At 38.7% G+C, this 19,086-nt stretch overlaps 1 protein-coding gene across 1 annotated transcript in view; it reads right to left on the bottom strand.

Moving 5' to 3' along the window:
* The window catches only part of LOC113054300 (T-lymphoma invasion and metastasis-inducing protein 1-like), a 50,751-nt gene that overhangs the window by 5,500 nt on the left and 26,165 nt on the right, over window positions 1-19,086 (bottom strand). Inside the window, 15 exon segments of the mRNA XM_026219747.1 lie at window positions 149-257; window positions 414-539; window positions 745-813; window positions 966-1,196; window positions 7,715-7,842; window positions 8,874-9,086; window positions 10,877-10,963; window positions 11,048-11,129; window positions 11,785-11,889; window positions 13,481-13,651; window positions 15,245-15,319; window positions 15,478-15,624; window positions 16,898-17,083; window positions 17,488-17,712; window positions 18,180-18,352. Of these exon segments, the coding sequence (XP_026075532.1) occupies window positions 149-257; window positions 414-539; window positions 745-813; window positions 966-1,196; window positions 7,715-7,842; window positions 8,874-9,086; window positions 10,877-10,963; window positions 11,048-11,129; window positions 11,785-11,889; window positions 13,481-13,651; window positions 15,245-15,319; window positions 15,478-15,624; window positions 16,898-17,083; window positions 17,488-17,712; window positions 18,180-18,352 (2,127 nt within the window).

The raw sequence follows: 19,086 nt of genomic DNA on the forward strand, positions 1-19,086 counted from the left end.
AGTCAGTAAAGTTCAAACTTAATCCACTCTTCCCACATGAAACATCAACCCTTAAAAAAGGTTATTCTTCAGTAAAAAATGCTTTGGGGAAATTAAAATCATTTGTTAATTATATTAAATCAGTCCAGTGAGAATGCAGTGGTGTTACCTTTAGTAAGGACCTTTGGGACCTTTGTGTGGCTGGCACAAAATGCACTGTAGATCTTAAAACGGTCCGCATAGTACAGGAAGGATCCACCAAGAGAAAACAGAACTTTCTGGAAGTTGGAAGACAATGAATTAGAAAGTAAATAGGAGGTAATAATGGCCTTGTTATTGTGCCAATCATATTTAGCATCTCAAATGATCTATAATCATATTATTTAAAAAAAAATTGACTGAATGTGTAAAAAAAAGTGTGATTATAGCTGCACCTTGAATTGATCCACTCTCTCCAGTTTGTCTAAATCTGGAACTAATCTGGTTCCGTCTTCCAGAGTTTTCAGAAACTCCACCTGGAACTCGACCATCTCCGCCAAGTTTCCAAAAAGCACATCTAGCTATGAGTGTTAAGAAAATAAGAGATTTGTAAAACTTCTATACTATTTTTAGAAGTTAATTATGTTATTAATTTTATATTTTAAAGTATATAATCAGTACATTTTCTAAATAAATAAATGATATATACATATACACACACACACATATACAATACATACATACATATATATAAATATATATAGGTCTATATAAACAGTGTCTCACTTCTTCCTGTGAAAGGAAGCTCTCCTTCTGCAGGGGATTTAGGTAGCGCTTTATCAAAATGTTCAGATCCTGTAGACAGAGAGAGTCAAAGACTCGTTCATGTTTGACTTCAGGGCAGCTTTTATATTAGAAGTTAATCAGGAGCGATTTTCATGCATCAGGTTTATCATCATCAAATCTAATCAAACACACAATGCTTTGCAAGCACAGCAGATACTGACCTTCACATAGGTCCTCTCAGTGTCCACCAGCTCACTGATGACCTTACGGAGTTTATCAGCATCAGAGAGCTGGCGGGGGATGATGGGAACAGGCAGAGGTGACATGGGGCTGGGCACACAGGAAGAAGAGGAGGAGGACGATGTGGAGGAAAACGAGGAAGAGGAAACAGGTTCCTCAGTGGGATTCATATCATGAAGGCTGCGGCAGAAAGCAGTCACCTGCTCTGTACTCTGTGGAGAAAAAACAAAATGTCAATTTCAACACCAGGAGCAACTGAAGGCTGAAAACACCATGACTATTAAAATCTGAACAGATAAACAAAAAAAACAAAAAACAAAAAAAACAAAACAAACGTGCCTCTAAAATGTTAACCAGCAACAAGCACACACCCACACAGGTATTCGGAGCATTTATGATTTAGAGAGATGGATTTCCAGTTCCAAACACACACATTCGTGTTCTGGCTGAACTCCAAAGACAAGGCACATCATGTCTCAAGAATTGTTGGCTGAAGTGTAATTGCAAGCATCTATCTGATAAATAACTTTAAGATGGTCTATGTCAGATCACTGATATGATCGTTGTAATTTAGTACTGAGCAGTTCGTCTACTTGGGAAATCTTTCTGGGTGGATTTTCCATTTAGGAACTAGGTAGGGTACACCCTGCCCTTAGCCAAGATTACTTCAACTTGTTTTTAACCATTTGCAAACACACATCAATACACACAAATTTCATCCAAAAACCTCCTCCCCTTGTACTACTTACTGAATGTTATGCGTTTTTTTTATATCACAAACATTACACAATACACGTTCATATGCAACATCTAGCTTCCTAATATCTGAAAGAAAGTAATTATCCATCTAAACGATGCAAACCTGTCCAAGACAGATTCCAATCCAAATATCTTCAACCCCAGTGTCACATCTCATCTGTGACAGCACTACAGCGAGAGCTCAGGCTCAGGATAGTGATCAGGAAGAAGTGGAACAGATTCACACACACAGGAGAAACAGAGGACACACGGGGCTTCCAGCAGCATGTATTCATCACTGATAAACACATAGTGACGGACTGACAAAAAGCCTGCACACCCCAGCATGCCTTAACCAGCCTGTACAGCCTGGAGAGAGATGTAGGCAGATAAAAGTAATGAGCTCTATCATGTTTCCGGGTTAAATCCAACTTAAGCTTTGTCAACAATATCTGTGGCATGCTTTGGACAAAAATGTGGACTTTTTCCTTGTTTTGTGAAACACACCACACATACTGTATGTAAAACACTATGAGGAAATCTATGAGGAAAGTTTTCCAGCAGGTTTGAACCAAGCAGCTTTCTGTTGGTCTGTATGGCGAATTTCTTTTTTTGCACTAGCAATTGCGTGGATTTGCAAGTCTCTGGGGCAAGCATTCCAGCAGGTTTACAAGTAAGAACGTGAATCTCATAATGTAAATAATGTGAAATTGCATGCTGCAGGAGCTGTAAAATGTTCTAACACCGTGTCTACACTGGACACAATCATTGTCACTTGCGTCACAACAGCTAAAGTCTGTCTACACTGGAAACCCATTGCAAATCATTTGTCCTTCATGTCAGTGTGCCATACTGTATATAGAACAAGGCACCAGTTTACTTTTTTTTGTTCAATTTTTTCAGGTAGATGAATTTCTGTTTATACACTACTAGCATAAGCTGTGCTGTAAAACATTACTTTGAGAATAGTTACATCACTTTTTTTTTCAAACAAAAACCAAGCAAAAGTAACTGGAAATAACTTTAAATAATCATACACGGATTGGAAAAACTAGACAATTTTAGTTTGCACAGAAAAGGTTGATAAAGGACTTTTTACACGAGTCCAGTCCTAACACATACAATGTATTTGCTACAGTTAGACTGTTAAAAATCTGATAGTTTGTGTTACTGCTAATAATTTTTTTTACAGACAGAGGGACAAAATATCATTTTAAGGGGTTGCTGATGTAATTATAGAACTTAAGTTGCATTTAACCCAGAACCTCAGTTTAAACACTTGCAAACCATTCTAACCAAAACTAAACATTTACACGTAACACTCAAATCCACTAAATCTGACAGATGCAGTGTTATAAAACGGAGCCCATGAACTGTTATGTAATGGTGATTAAATATCACACACACAAAAGAAAACACACTAAAGCTCACCAGTTGCAGCATGTCATAGACGGACTCTGAGGAGCGTTTGGAGCTCCTGTGTCTCCAGAGCAAAGACATTCTGCCCCTCAAAGGCCACAGAAGACACCCCAATGCGACCCGTAATAAAACCACAGGAAGCGCCTTCACCTCCAGCTTATCTTTATGCACAAAAGGTTTCACTACCCGACCATGAGAACAGGAACTGAGCTACTCCTCCCAGAAACCGATACGCAGAGTGTGTCTTCTTAACTGTGAACTCTACATTCCATGATAGCTTCCTTGTCCACACAGCCTCCTCCCTCCTTTCCTAGAATCTCTCCCTACATTTCTGCTTGTCTGAGCTGGTTTCTAGCCAGATGGATGGAATGGGGCTCTGACAGCTGTGGTGGCACAGTAAAGACACACAGAGAGGGAGAGAACGAGAGAAAATAATAATAATAATCTTGCCGGCAACAGGATGAGGAGAACAGAAGGGGAGGGGGACGCTGGGACAGTCACAAGCATCACATTGTACCTATGCTGGGAAAATGCACAGCTCTCAAGTGAAAACGTCAACAAGCCGAGAACAAGATGACATGTGTGGCACAATGTTTGTCTTCATGATGAAAGTGTGGAAAATAATGACCTTAGATGCAGATGCTCTTGTCAGAGCTGTAGCGCAGCAGTAATGCACATGTTTTTGTTATGGTAAGGTCATACAAGTTCGAGTCTGGCTTTCAACATGTCCTAAATTACTTTAGTTCCTTAGTAATTTCGTATCATTTCAGCTCAAATAAATAATGAGCTCACCAGTGTTATATTTCATGTTTCAGTTTTAGTAATTTTAGTACTTTTTTCATTTTAGGTTGATTTTTTTAAACATTATGTTTTCATCCAGTATTTAATTTCAACTTTATTTCAAATAAACATTTTTTAATAGTAATAGTGTCTAAACCTTGCTCACTTAAGCGCTAATATCTCCGAATGAAATTGCTTATTTAGGAGAAAAAAACACTGCTTTAAAAAAAAATTGTTTCAAAACAATGAACTGCGAAACCAAAAGATAAACTCTTTATAAAATCGAGATGATCTAATTCAGTAAAAATTGTTTTATTGGAAAACATGCTAAATGATGATCATACCCATTCATCCAGCACTTTCAATCACGAGAACCTTATTTCTTAATTGGGGTAGCTAATATCTCTCTTTTAGTGAAGGAAAAAAGTTACAATTTAACAAAACCTAGCAGACCCACAGTCACACACTTTATGGGAGCCTTTAATGCCTTGTTAACACATCTTATCAATGCATAGACTAACAGAAGACAGGAAGAGGAATGTTTCCTTCCAAGGAAAGGAATGAAATGCCCTTATCAGGCTCTCAAACTGACTTCACAACTGCACAAATTAAACAGGGAGATTTTCTTTCAAAACTGTCTGGAACTACATCCACGGTTAACATCTCTGCATTTAAATTTTAAAATTTACATTTAGAAAATATGTTCACACATTTAACATTTATTCTACTAAAGCTCATGGGCTCAAATGTGAAAGTACAGCTCTGCTTAAAACGGAACAACATTGGTTTGCATGCCAAAGTTAAAGGACTCTTCAATTTCAAACTCTCTCTCTCAAAATTCACTTTGCACACAAGCCTAATGGCTTTGAAGCACCTCTGTGCATTTACGACTGGAAAAACATGCAAATCCATAAATGTCTCGGGAGAATTAATGGGATGCATGTTGTAACAAGCATAAAGCTCTACTGTATATGTGCATTCTCAAACCAATCACGATTAAAAGAATCCTGTAATACAAACCCTCTCGTTTCTCTACACACACAGAGAGAGAGAGAGAGAGAGAGAGAGAGAGAGAGAGAGAGAGAGAGCTAAGCCAGGCTGATGTGAAAAGTCAATATTTATACATTTAACAGCCAAATCCATGAACATGCATTCGTATTTCTCTCCAGAGTGATTACTCAAGGGAAGAACTGCTCAAATGTTGAATACAATTGAACATTGACATTAAATGTACAATGTAGAACTCACATTGTAAAACTGGAAGGGGAGGGGGAAGAAGTTTTAGGGTTTAGCAGGATGTTGCACCACCCTTTGTGAGATACACGCAGACATTATCTTAGCTGGAAAATATAGTCCTCCTGTCCTCTGTCTCTTAGGTTGTCTGTTTCCTCCGGCGGGTTTCTCCATAATTTATCAGCGTTAAGCGATTCAAATCAATATGCATAATCAAGAAATTAGAATGCAGAGCTAATTAAAGATGATGTCCCCCTCTCTTTCTTCCTCATCTCAAAACAAGAAAAGAAAACCTAAGTGACGTGAGATAATAATGATAACCAGCCATGTGATTAATATGGGAAGAAAGAATGAGAGAGAATTTATCTAATAAATTATGCCCAGCTGAATCAGCTTCTCTATGTCTGTCATTGTGTCAAAACCACATACAAATACACATTTCAAGAACAAGAGTTTACAGAACAATAGACAGTACGGTACAGACAGTACAAGAGAAAGCTTTCAGGTATGCTTTAAAGAACTTAAATACTGAATAGACGAGATAAAGTGTTTTAACTTTGCAGAGACATGAGAGAGCCATGAAAAAAAAAAAAAACGAATTCCGTTTTAATTTGTAGGGTTAATGATAATTTCAGGACTTAAAAGAAAAAAAAAATTCAAATGAAAGGATGAGATAATTTCAATAAAACCATTTAAAATGATTCTTGCAAAAGAATATACACAGGCTTTTTTTTAGAGATGACAAATGGCATGATAAAGTAATGTGTGGATCAGCTGATTTAGGTCAGACTATGGTCTGAGATTTTAGTATGGTGTTTCTTTTTTGCATTGGTGGAGGAGTGTGCATGAACTGTTAACACAACCGAGCGGGAAGCTGTGCCCAGGTTTGACTGTCCAAAAAAAAGAGCATATGTATATGGCAGGTTATGTGACTTCATGTCAATGTCACTTACCAGCACAACATTGTCATCCTACCAACTTATTAGAACATGGGCAGGACAGAGGGGAACAGGACGAGACAAACATGCACGCTCTGACAGAATTTGGTGTTTTGTAGGAGAATTATTAGGGCTAAATGTGTTTCTGCAACAGATGGTGTGCTGGACAACAGGCCAGAGAGACTGTGGCCGGCTGGCAGCCTTGGTGTGACAGACAAGGGCACAGAGAGAAAGAGACAAATAAACCAATGAGACCAAAAAAGGAGGCTAGACATCAGGTCATTAAACAGTTCTACAGAGAGCAAACACAGGCCATAGAAGAAAAAAAGAAAGAAAGTGTGGACTGTCATGAAAGAGTCAAATCAAATCTTGACACTGACTTTATAACATTTACACTGAGAAAAAACACTTGCGGAGTGGAGTGGAAGTTGCATGTGTGTTTGTAGTACAAGTCCAAATGTCTGAGACCAGACTGAAAACCTAGGATTCAAAATACAGTTTAAACCCGGAAATAAAGTGAAAGTTTGAAGATTCTGAAATATGATTTAAAATAGAGCAAAAATAAATAGCCAATATTGAAGGTTATAACTATTGTAGACAACTTAACAAACAAAAAAAATGTGAAGTTGATCATGTGCCTTTGTACAAACTGTCAGATACTTGTCTACTGAAGTACAAGATGCTCTTTAGGTCATTTCCAAATTAATGTTGAATCATGATCAAGTTTTAAAACTTGTGGAGTTTGAGTGCTGCGGCCATTAAAGCAAATATTTCAGCTTAATTTGTTCTGCTGATAAAATACTGTAATAATATTAAACTAAAAAAGTTACCTACAAAAATGTTATTTTTAATGTAAAAGTGCAGTGCAACCATTTGTATCTAGAATATGCAAGGCATTTTGACTGTATATGATCAGTCAGTTATGCTGCTTCATATTGATGAAACGGTATTTGGCATCATATAAATCCTTTTCTTGTAATCATAAACACACCGATGTGTAGCTCAAATAATTTCACTGTTTACTGCTCTTTGTGATTGTCCTAATCATTTGCTAATAGAAACAATGAATCTAATCAGCTTACTTCCATGTTGTAAAATAAGGTGGATAGGAGCAGATTTACTTGTGGTCTCAGACTTTCGGATCCTTCAGTTAATGCAGGAGTGTGCGTTGACAGGTTTTATTAGTCATCGCTGATCTTGACCTTCATCAAGCAGACCATGTCATCACTACCCTCTGGGTGAGAGTATGAGTGTGTGTACTTGTGAAGAAACACAAGGCAATACAACCTGTCTTCCCATCTGCTGCCTTCTCTGAACGCAGCCTTAAAATCAAAGGTCACTTAGATCACATGACACAAAGCTCTTAACCAGCCATCTGATTTCAGTCAGCTTCTGACCCCACGAAACCCTTATATCAGAAAATAGAGTCTATATTTTACCCACCTCAAACAAAAGAGACCACCAAATGTAAAAACACCAGTAAAAAAATGCCCTGCTGCAAAATAAACTAGGATGTCTGTGAATCAAAACCAGAAGCTCAGTCTACTACAATTCAGCTAGACAGTGTTTGTAGATCAAGAAGTGAATTTCTTGATGAATCTTCATAGCAGATGGTCTCTAACCTTGTGTGCTGAGTCCGTTTCATCCTCCAGGCTGTCAGCGGGGCTCTCAGCCATTAGGTTTACCCTGTCCTCACCTGTGACATCAGGGCTGTGCAGCACCAGGCCAAGACCTTCATCCAGGATGTCCTCTAGAGGGAGCAATGGAGACAGACATGGAATGGATGAGCTACAGGACTGTACAAGACAAGAGTTTTTTTTAAGGGTAATATTTTATAATTATATTTAAAAAATATATAATGTTTTATTAATAATAAATATTTTATTTAGCAAGGATGCATTAAGTTGATCAAAATGGACAGTAAAGACATTTATCATATTACAAATGATTTCCATTTTAAATAAATGCTGTTCTTTCAAACTTTCTATTGATCAAAGATTCCTGAAAAAGTAACACCACAAAAAAATATTAAGCAGCACAACTGTTTCCAGACTAATAATGATAAGAGATATTTTGAGCACCAAATCAACATATTAGAACGTTTTCTAAGAATCACGTGACACTGAAGCAAAGGCATTATCATTAACTTGTTTACATTATCAAAACTATGTTTATTACTTAAAATTAACTGAAACAAAAAACATGAACTGCAACTTAATAAATGATAGAGAAAATAAAAATAATAAAAATGGCAAAAGCACACAAGCAATTTACTAAAACATTAAATTAAAATGAAAACAGGAAATATTAAAACATTCATTCAATATAATAGCTAATCAGTTATACAAAAATAACACTGCACTGAAGACTGAAATAATGGTGCTGAAATTCAGCTTTGCCATGACAGGAATACATTTAATTTTAAAAAATATATATAGAAATAGAAAACAATTACTTTAAAATTGTGTTGTTAATACAGCATTCGTAATCATAAACCCAGCCTTGATGTACATAAGAGACTTCTTTCAAAAACATTTAAAAACATTACTGACTCCAAAACTTTGAACTGTAGTGTATCTCTGAAATTACTGCATGCTGATGTAATCAACTTCTACTACTGATTTTTTTTTTTTATTGTTTCTCAGTCTCAAACTATGAATCATAATTTTTTAAAAGGTGGATCAATCTCACTTCCACTAGCAGCACCAAATAAAACTGATAATAAAAATAAAATATGCAAATATATGAAGAAAAGAAGAAGACAGCAGTGCTGAAGTTTACCCTGACTCTGGGAGAAGATGTCGGTGCAGACGTCCTGCGCCCCGTCCGACCGGCGGGGAGGCATCAGGCACAGCTGGTGAGGATCGGTAGAGGACAGCGTGCTGACAGTCAGGGTGAGAGAGGGCAAAGAAAACGCAGCCTGCATATCAGCCAGCTCCAACACACTCGCCAGCTTACTGTTCAGTTTCAGAATCTCATCGCCTGCTCGCAGACCTGGACACACACAATGTTGAACAAAAGCTTGAATCAAGTTTGTAACCCCCAAATGTAATTACATTATTTCCTTACTATTCAAATGTTTTTAAGTAAATTCTTTGTGCATGTTGTACATACAGGATGAGAACAGATATCCCTTATCTCATCTACTCCTACCTCAACCACCTGACTCCCTCACTCTTATTTATCAATAACCAACAGATCAGCTGCTCAGTTTCTATCCTCCAATAGCTCAGTTAACGCTGATTAGGCAGGACAGCCAGTTTAATTGAATACTGATGCCCATGTTCCTGCAGGAACTGAATATTTCTCTATGTTCCTGAGCGTTTATGAATGCTGCATGGGTTTACACACATGCATGCATGCACACACTGCCTGAAGTGTGACCCAGTTTCATATGGAGCAAAATGTCCCTTGTAATAAAGGTTTTTTATTGGATTGCCCGGCTCTGCCCCCGGCAATAGAGTGATGATGAATGTTGGGGTGATGTCATCAACAAGCCCCCCCAGTGCTGTTCATCCAAACTGTCCCGAATTTGAGTTTTACCTCCAGCAAATCCTGTCCGTGTGTATTTCACACACACACTCGCTTCATTCAGTTTGGACAGCACATGGTCTTAATGAGCCAATGCTTTGTTGAGGCATATTCTTCTCCGCCCAAAAAAATTCCTTCCTGAACTGTCTACTTGGGTTTGTATCCATCTGCCTTACTATTCATCCAGACAAACCTTTCTTGTACAACTGCCACTTTTGTAAGGCCTTCTGGGTAGAATTACTAACAATTTTGAAACAAAACCCTGCTGAAAAAAATGTCTTAAACCAGCTTGGTCTCCTAGACCAGCTGTCTGCACAGTTAAACCAGCTAAAGACTAGTTTGATCAGGCTGGAAGACCATATTAAACCAGCTAAGATCTGCATAGTCTGATGTTTTTTTTTTTTTTTTTTTTTTTTTTTTTGTGGCAGCAGCAGGGAAAGTCTATGCAGGTTGTGTACTGTACATTCAAGTTTAAAGATTCGGGGTTCAGCACAAATCCCTAACCCGTAGTATGAGCAATAATAATAAAAGTGATGCTTATCTTAGCAAGCACCGCTAATTAAAATACTCAGATGCTGAACAATTAGACTTACTGGAACGGAGAGTATCTGAAACCATTCTGAAGGCTACTCTTAATGAATGCATTCGTTTGGCACAGATATCACTAGCAGCGCGTAATGGTTTTAATTTGCTCCTCTTGGTAATCCTGTGCAGCTCATGTGAAAGCTTTATTAATTATTTTCCTCCAGTCCGGTGGAGATTTGGGTCAGTCCTCGCAGTTCAGACTCTTGTATATTCCCCTGCTAATTTTTACAGACTACTGCAGGTGAGGCATAGGGTTTTGATTTGGACCTGGAAGAGCTGCCAAATAGAGGCAGTAAAGTAATCTAGGAACTTTTTGTAAGGCATTTACACACCACCATTTTCAAGATGGGGAAACAGAATTTTGATGGCTTGAAAGTGAAAACTTTCGAAAACTTTACCAGTATCATCTCTGTGTAAAGTACAAGAACAAGAGTGTGGGGTTGTTTTGACAAGTTGTCATCTGTATGTGAAACTTCAAAACTACAAAGGAAAAAAGTTTCCATTTTTAGTGCATCGGTGACGTGTAAACAATGTCCTAAGAAATTTATTTTTATATATTTTTTGAAAAGTTGCTTGACTTTTGGCTAAAGTTTTAAAGTACTTTCCCTAACACTTTATCTAACTTTGCAGTTATGACGAACTGCTATCTTCAGAGTTCCATCACACACCTTTGGCAAATGCCAGACCTCCAGCTTTCACATCAGTGATATGAAGCTGCTGGCCTCCGTCCTCCTCTACTACTGCCAATGAGAAACCTGGAGAAGAGAGAAAACATAAATAACTGAGAAAAGAAACAAAGAACTGGAAAAAATCTGATACAAACTAAACAGCATTGTTACCGTAGCCTATGGCACAGGACTCATCCCTGTCAAACTGGATGACTTTGGTTGTCTTGGCACAAATTTCGATTTCCTTGTAGAGCTGAACAAAGGAAGGGAGAGACTCATATTGATTGCACTCTATGGACGTACAGTTCATTTACAGTATGACTTCAGAAAGAGCTCACATACATCATGGAGAATTTCTTAGTCTGCTGAAATTTAGGGCGTAGGTACAGTACGCTAAATAAAAAAGGGCATTCTCAAGAGAGCCTAAGACAAAACTGGGGCTTTGATCATTTCAGGGAGAGTAAAAGTTAGAGAAAGTCAAGTCTCTACAGAGAGAAAGAGAAAAGATGAGAAGAGACATGGAAAACACACAAAAAAAAACAGCAAAGTAAATTAGCTTTGGAGGTTGCATAGTCATTGCAGAGGTGGTTTTCCCCAGACTCCACAAATACACACACACACACTCTACTAAGGGGATAGAATAACTATTCAGAGTGCATTATGCAGTACATGCATCTTCTAAATAATTCATAACACATGCAGCAGCCTCTCCTCGACGCTGTTGGAGAGTTTAGACCTGCTTTAATCTACATTGCTGTCAGAACTCAAAACTTTCATACTACATGCAGCACATTGCAGAGCTCGTCACAGTCTAATAAATTCACCCCACGCTGCGACTGTGACCACTAAATGCTCTTAGCTGTCCAGAACACGTGTGGCCGCTGACAGGCTCTTTTTGTTGGACTCACCAGGTCACAGAGGTCCTCCTCAGGCTTGGGGATGTACAATTGCACTTGATTGTCAATGAAGAACTTCAGCCGTATATAGTGCTTGGAAAGTTCTAGTCTGTGAGCCTGTATAAAAAATAAATAAAATAAACATAAGTATGTACAGTACATTATTGCTGAGAGTTATTGTTAACTAAAACTAAAACCTTAAATAAACATTTTAGCTACATTAAAATAAAATAAACGCTAACTTAAAAAAAAGTGTGGTTATAGATGCTTTCTTTGCTAAAAGATGGAAATGAAATAAATGAAATGATATTATATTTAGCACTAAACTCTATAACATACTCTATATGCATTTTTGATTGGCTGACTGTAAATTATCCCACTTACAAGAGGGTTACTTTCTAAATAAGAAATAAAAAATGTAATGAAATATTGATTTGAAGTGAATTATAAGTTAAGAAATGAAGCTAGTCACATATATTCATTACAGTTTAATAGTCATTATACAAATATATTTGACTACAGAATGCTGCAGTTGACTAACCAGAATAAAGTATTCCAGAGAGCTGTAAAAAGAAGAGATTCATGAATAAGGAAGTCTAAATAAATATCGAGAGACTATTAACAGTTACTTATGACCGTCTTAAAATGCTAAGAAAATGTGTCCATAACAAAGAATTTTAGCTTTACGTTTACCAGTGTGAATTGGTTAATATTTTATTTCAGGACTTGACAGAAAACCATTTCTGGGATTCAGTCCAGCCACTTTGCAGGATAACTTATCACAGGATAATTTATTTATAATTCTTTATGTTTCTTGCTACGCTGCAGACCATCTAAATGATGCATGTAGATGAATCATCACCGGACAGTGATTGCTCCACTGGCATTCAAATGTGGACAGGACGTGATGTGTGTGTTCTCCACACAAATGCTTGAGGACACATTTACGAGAACTGTGGATAAGAGCATTCTAGAACACCCTGAATTGATAGCGGCCGAGAGCGGACAAGGAAAGTGGCCAAGAGCTACTACAGCAGAATGATAACAGGAAGACAACCACAAGAAGAAATAATCCACTGACACTTAAGTAGTTTGACTTGAGAAATTATAAGTTCTAGCACTTTTTTCAAGGACTCCAACCTTAAAGGACGCGAGGGTGAGTTTCATGTTTTCAGGAAATGAGTTAACCGAGATGTTAGCCATGGACAAATCATAAGATGACTCTGCTTTTATGCGTTAAATTTCCTGTTTATTGTTGCTAGTGGGCTCCAAGATGACAGCATGGTGAAACTGGGATCTTGTTTGCTAAAGAAACAGATGGCAGAGCTGACGTATCTGTTGCTACCACCTCAGGACAAAAGATGACACATGCAAGGCGACAAATAACCACCAGTCAATAGGTTTCAGATGACCATTGTATCAGAGTTCAAAAACAAACAAGTGTGAATGAACTACTTCTTTTTGTATTAATATATAATATCACTATGAATAAACTAAATTCATTTTATGTTATTTTGGGGTGGGGGCTTGTTGATCAATATGAAACTATGAATGGAATTATGTTAGCTGAAAGCATGGTTAAAATGGACAATATTAAGAATGAACAGAACAATAATACCTTCCTCTGGGAACTTCAGTTTGTTGGGACACAGTCACATGTATTTGATTTGAATAGCTTCGTTTGCAAAAAAAAACACATGATATTTACCCTGCACAGCGCCTCCAGGGACTCCATGGTGGTCTCCCCCGGCTGTATGATAGCCAACACAGGCCGATCATCAGGTAAAGAGACCCAGGATGGTGTGAGATAGCTGGGTACCCAAACTTCACTGTCCGTCTTGTGTTGGGTGAGACTTTGCACCAAACCCTCTTGGTCCTTCTGTTAAAAGAAATAAAGAAACAAACTTTATTTAGGAAGGTGTTTAATATCAGAATGAAATTGTATGCACATGTATACACTTACTGTAAGTAATGCAATGCATTTCTGAGCAAAACATTTTTGTGATGTACTACTATTCAAACTACAGTACTAATACCAATAATTATATATATGTACAGTATATATACTGTATATTACTATATAGAATATTTTATGGCCTTTTTTACATAACAGACCGATACCGATATATCGCACACACCAAAATTTGTAAGATGGAACTTGACTTCAACTATTTTATGGCCTGTTTTACCTATTGGACCGACACCAGTATGTCTGCTGATATACTGTGTAACCCTAAAAATATAGAATGGAAGTTGAATTTATCCACCCGGAATAATAATTTAAATACTTTTATTTTGAAGAATGTAGAACAGACCTTGATTTCAACCCCATCTGGAATTATATCTTATCGCTTATTTTACTCTTATATGAGATATGACTGCTGATATATTGTGCTTTCTTAAAAATGCAGAATGGAACTTGATTCGCTTGACATTAAAAAATAGCCAGGAAAATTAAAGAAGACAAAGACTATTTTTATCTAGTTTTATCTCTACTAAAGAAGCACGCACAATAAAACCAGGAATGTGGATCAAGAAAGAAAATAGGGTCAATTTCATGTTTCATGGCCTTAAAATGAAATTTGAAAGAAAAGTGAACACCGCAAGAAGAAGATATCACACAAACCTCTGAATGCAGACTTACAAAGGTGTCTGTTTTTTTGGTTATAATTGCACTAATCGGCCTTATCACACTTAAGCAGAGCTGTCTGGATCGATGCAGCAGACAATGTGATGATATCTAATCTGAGACTAATTAACTTGGCATCCAAGCACAGCAATGTGCAAGCGCCACACAATACTCAGTGCATCTATCTGACAACGGCGCTGTTAGAAGTCTGGCGGGTGATCGATGAGCTGACGTGTACCGGCTGGGATGTTCATTGTGGGTCTTTCGAGGGCTCCTGGGTCTGTCAGCAGGGTCTGGTCTGCTGTCAGTGACGGCCTGCTGCCTGGCTCAGATAGCTTATCCCACACTATAAGGTGACTGCCTAGCACCCTCCCCTTCCCCTCAACAATCTGCCTGCAGAGTAGATTTGATGGTGGTCTCCCATCATGGAGAGACAGCAAGCCCACACATGGTGAAGGAGAGTGGGAAATGGGTCAGAGGGACTTAAATACACTCACATACTGGCAAACACATGCAGACAATACATTAAACACTCCAACATTCTGTCACTCGTTCAACTCAACGCGCGCATGCTCCCCTCCCAAAACCCCCGCCATCTGCCTCCTCTCCTGGCTGTTAATGGACGTGCCTGGATGGGAAAGGAGCCTGGACCTCCCGTCACTTCTCCCCATGGTCCTAAAGCCCAGCTTGGGAGTCTTAACCCTCTCTACCTCTTTCCAGCCCCCTTTGGGAACTCCACACTTCCCTAACATCTTGGTTCCGATGCGTTCCGCCTCTGACACCATTCTCTTTGACGGTTTTAATTATGCAAAGCATTCTGGGAAGCATTAGTGTCCTCCTCACCAGTGTCTCCTTTCCAGTGTCCTCAAACATGTGCTCGAGATTCCTCTTAACCGGCACTTCACCGTCTACAAACACCTGAGGTAAAGACAAAAACTTCAGTTGGGACCCACCATAAATGAAGGTATTTGAATGCACTTACAGCACATGCAAAAATGCATAAACAATGATTCATTCTGTAAACACATGTAATATGTAATATCGCGGACTGTAGCAGATGTCTAGCAGACATGAACCTGGTTGATGCTGGGTCTGCCTTTGGTTTTCTTTTTTGAGGTAGTGTCCAAACCCCACAGAGAGGAGAAGCGGCTCTTTCGTTTACTGGAGGAACGGGACAGGGCCTGGGTACGCCTCCGAATTCCCCCATCCATCCTCGCTGCCACCTGTCACAAATACGCATACAGAAAGTCAATAAACATCTAAGAGAGTTTTAAGCACAAGTCACAGTCAACAGTCACTTTGAATATTTCACCAATCCCATGATTGTACAGCAAACATTAACATTAAACATTTAAGTGACATACGATATATAGATTTATTGAAATTAAGTAACTCCTAAGGGCCATTCACACCAAGGATAATTATACAGTTTTATGAGAAATTCTATGAGAAGACACCACAACTATAATAACAATGACACAGAAAAACAGTATCGTCGGACATAACTCTACTGCAGCTTGCATTGGTGTGGACGCTGATATAATTAAAGTTATTGTTCTTAATGTGAACAGGCCTTTATTCTGCCCAGACGTTTTAGCCTTCATTTATTAAAAATGGCCTCAGTGATTCTATGACAAAAGATCAGGAAAGAGAGGGGGGGAAAGATCCCTTTGCATTTAGGTTTCAATAACGATCAGAAATTCTGACACCATGACAGAAGCAGTTCACATAAGCTGCCACGGTATAGAGATGTTCTGTTCACACACCCCAACGCGAAATCGCACTCACTTTTCTGCGATAATAAACATTAGTGCCGCAGAAGTCATTAAGGATTTCCTCAGTAATCAGACTGCATGGAGGAGTTTCTAGACATTAAACCTTAGCAGTTTAGGGGACAACACTTTTAAAGACAAAACTCTGTGGCTTGTTTCATATTTTTGAAGAGAGAAGAAATGAGAAAAGAACATTTATGAAGACATTTAAGGTTTGTTAAGGTAGTGGTTAGTGATGATGCTTTTAAAAGAACAAATTAAGTGGCAAAAAAGCTAAAAAGAAAGTTTTGCACAAAGAGTTATTGATCTACCGCTTGAGTGCCATTTACGAAAAATGCTCAGTTTTTCATTACTTAAAACGTCACTGATTTTCCATCAATCTTGCTTTAGTTTTCTAGGAACTTACGCAATTAAATGGGAATTGCATTTTAACGCCTCACTGTGACTCTACTGAGGTGACAGTTGCGGTCCTCCGGCTGCATATTACGCAATTCTGTACGTTGTCACCTGAACCACAGGAATTACAAAAACACCATGGTGACAGCATATTTGTTATGCAGGACTCAGGACAAGAACAGGCTGGCAGGCAGCTCAGAGCTCACTGGGTTCTTGTGGAGTGGATTAAAATTAAATGGATATTTACAAACTTGCAGAGAGAAATAGTGAATAACGCAGAGCGTTTTGAGAGTGTGAAGGTTTGTCTATATATGTGTGTATTTCATACCAGGGCATGAAAGGATGATACTGAAAAAATGCCAAGACGACCCATGGACAGTTTGGTGGGGCGGGAAGCAACAGCGAGTAGGCGTTTTGGATTTGGAAGCTCGCCGCCCTGCAGGCTGGAGAGGTAACAGCGATACCGGAACAAGTCCACATGAAACTGCTCCAAATTCTGCTCCCAGAGGAATATCTGAACAAAAAGAAATAAAGATTTCAATTCTTCTGCTTTGTCAGTATTTTAATGTCCTCTGCACTTATTGTTTGGCCCTCAAGCTGCTGATTATTAGAGTGTGGGCAGTGTTTTTAATACGGTTTTGTTTACTGGAGGAGGATACTGGGATAAATCATTAGTCAGCAGGCCTTCTCCAAACCAGCATGACCTGAGTCTATTTAGAGATCATGGGGGAGTAAACCCACCTCCACATAAACAGACAGGTACATTACATACACAATAAGTGAACTAACACAATTTTCACTCATCTTTTATATAAGATCAATCAAATCACATGTCAGTTAGAAATTAACCAGACATAGCACAAATATACAGTAGCATCAGACATACAAAAAAGTTACTGTACATCAGAAACACCAAACCTGCTCTAGGATAGTCTTCCTCTTCTTCCCATCAGTGACAGCAGAGAGCTGCATTTCGCCCATCTTCTTCATTTTCTCATCCATGTCAATCTTTTGTTCAAGCTTCCTGATCTCAGAGCGCAGCAATCGCACCGTGTCCTCGCGGTGGTGCAGACGGGCAACAGCCGCGGCACAGGCTGAGTGGATAGCTGTTATCCAGTTTTCCAGCTCCGTTTGTCCTGATGTCTAAAAAGAAGTGAAAAAGAACATTATTTCTTATCACTATAGGATGCTCAACAGCATTTCAGCTACAGTGGGTAAAACCTTAAAGCACAGTATCTAAAAATTAGCACTCCATATATATTTGTGGTTAGACATCACTATTATCACAATACCAATTGATCAGCATAGCAACAACAAGATTCTTTCTGCACTTAAATAATAAATTATTAACCAAAAGACAATCACAAAAAAGCAGGATGTTATCAGCTGTCACAGAATGAAATGTCATTGAGACACACAGAAATTCAGAATGATACAGTGGACCATGACCATTGAGGTGGGACAATTCTATATCAACTGATTTCAGGTTGTCATAAATATATGGTGAAAAGCATCACCAAAGGCTACAAATGCTACCCTGAAGAATTCAAGTTCATATGAGTAACTGGAATCACACTAATATTAATCTTTCGAGATTCAAAATGTCTTACCTGGAAGAGGAAGGCATCTCCGAGTGCATTGCTCAGACAAAACACAAAGTCTTTCTTGGGATGTTCTGGGACTGCCTGGACAATGCTGTTCTCCACCCAGACTGCATGTTTGTGGATGCTGTTGTGGTCAATCCCTGAACGTCCATCCGTTTCGTAGAAAAACAGAGTACATCCTGGGAGGATAAAGTGAGAAGAAGGATCAGAAAATATATCCCCAGATATGGGGATTGTTAGGAGGCCATGGGGAAATTTAGCCAGGATGCCGAGGTCACACCTCTACTCTTTTCAAAAGACATCCTGGGATATTTAATGACCACAGAGAGTCAGGACCTCAGTTTAACGTCTCATCCGAAGGATGGTGCTTGTTGATAGTATAGTGTCCCCATCACTACACTGGGGCGCTAGGACCCACACAGACCACAGGGTGAGCACCCCCTGCTGGCCTCAGTAGCACCTCTTCCAGTAGCAACCTAGTTTTCCCAGGAGGTCTCCCATCCAGGTACTGGCCAGGCTCAACCCTACTTAGCTTCAGCGGGAAACCGATCTTGGGGTCCAGAGTGATATGGCTGCTGGCAAATCGACGGTAATGTCTCAGATGCTGTTTTGCTTTCTTTTTACATTAACAATTGTGACAAGAAATGGCCCAGAGAAATTAGATTGGGATTGAATAGTCGTTGCAAGGTTACTAGCATCAAAAAACCTGATTCAAAATATCAGAGTTAGAAAATAAATGTATTAGCGTTTGGTGTGATTACCCTGATGTCAAATAGCAGGTGCATGATATTTTGGTGCAGGGCAAGGAGTTGTGCATCAAGTGTGCTTATTGTTTTACTTCCAATTTGATCAAATGTAAGAGGTCGTCCAGGAAAATGATGCACGATATACACATTATGTCCACCTTTTGGTG

Source organism: Carassius auratus, chromosome 35 (assembly GCF_003368295.1).
Source record: "Carassius auratus strain Wakin chromosome 35, ASM336829v1, whole genome shotgun sequence".
Classification (NCBI taxonomy): domain Eukaryota; kingdom Metazoa; phylum Chordata; class Actinopteri; order Cypriniformes; family Cyprinidae; genus Carassius; species Carassius auratus.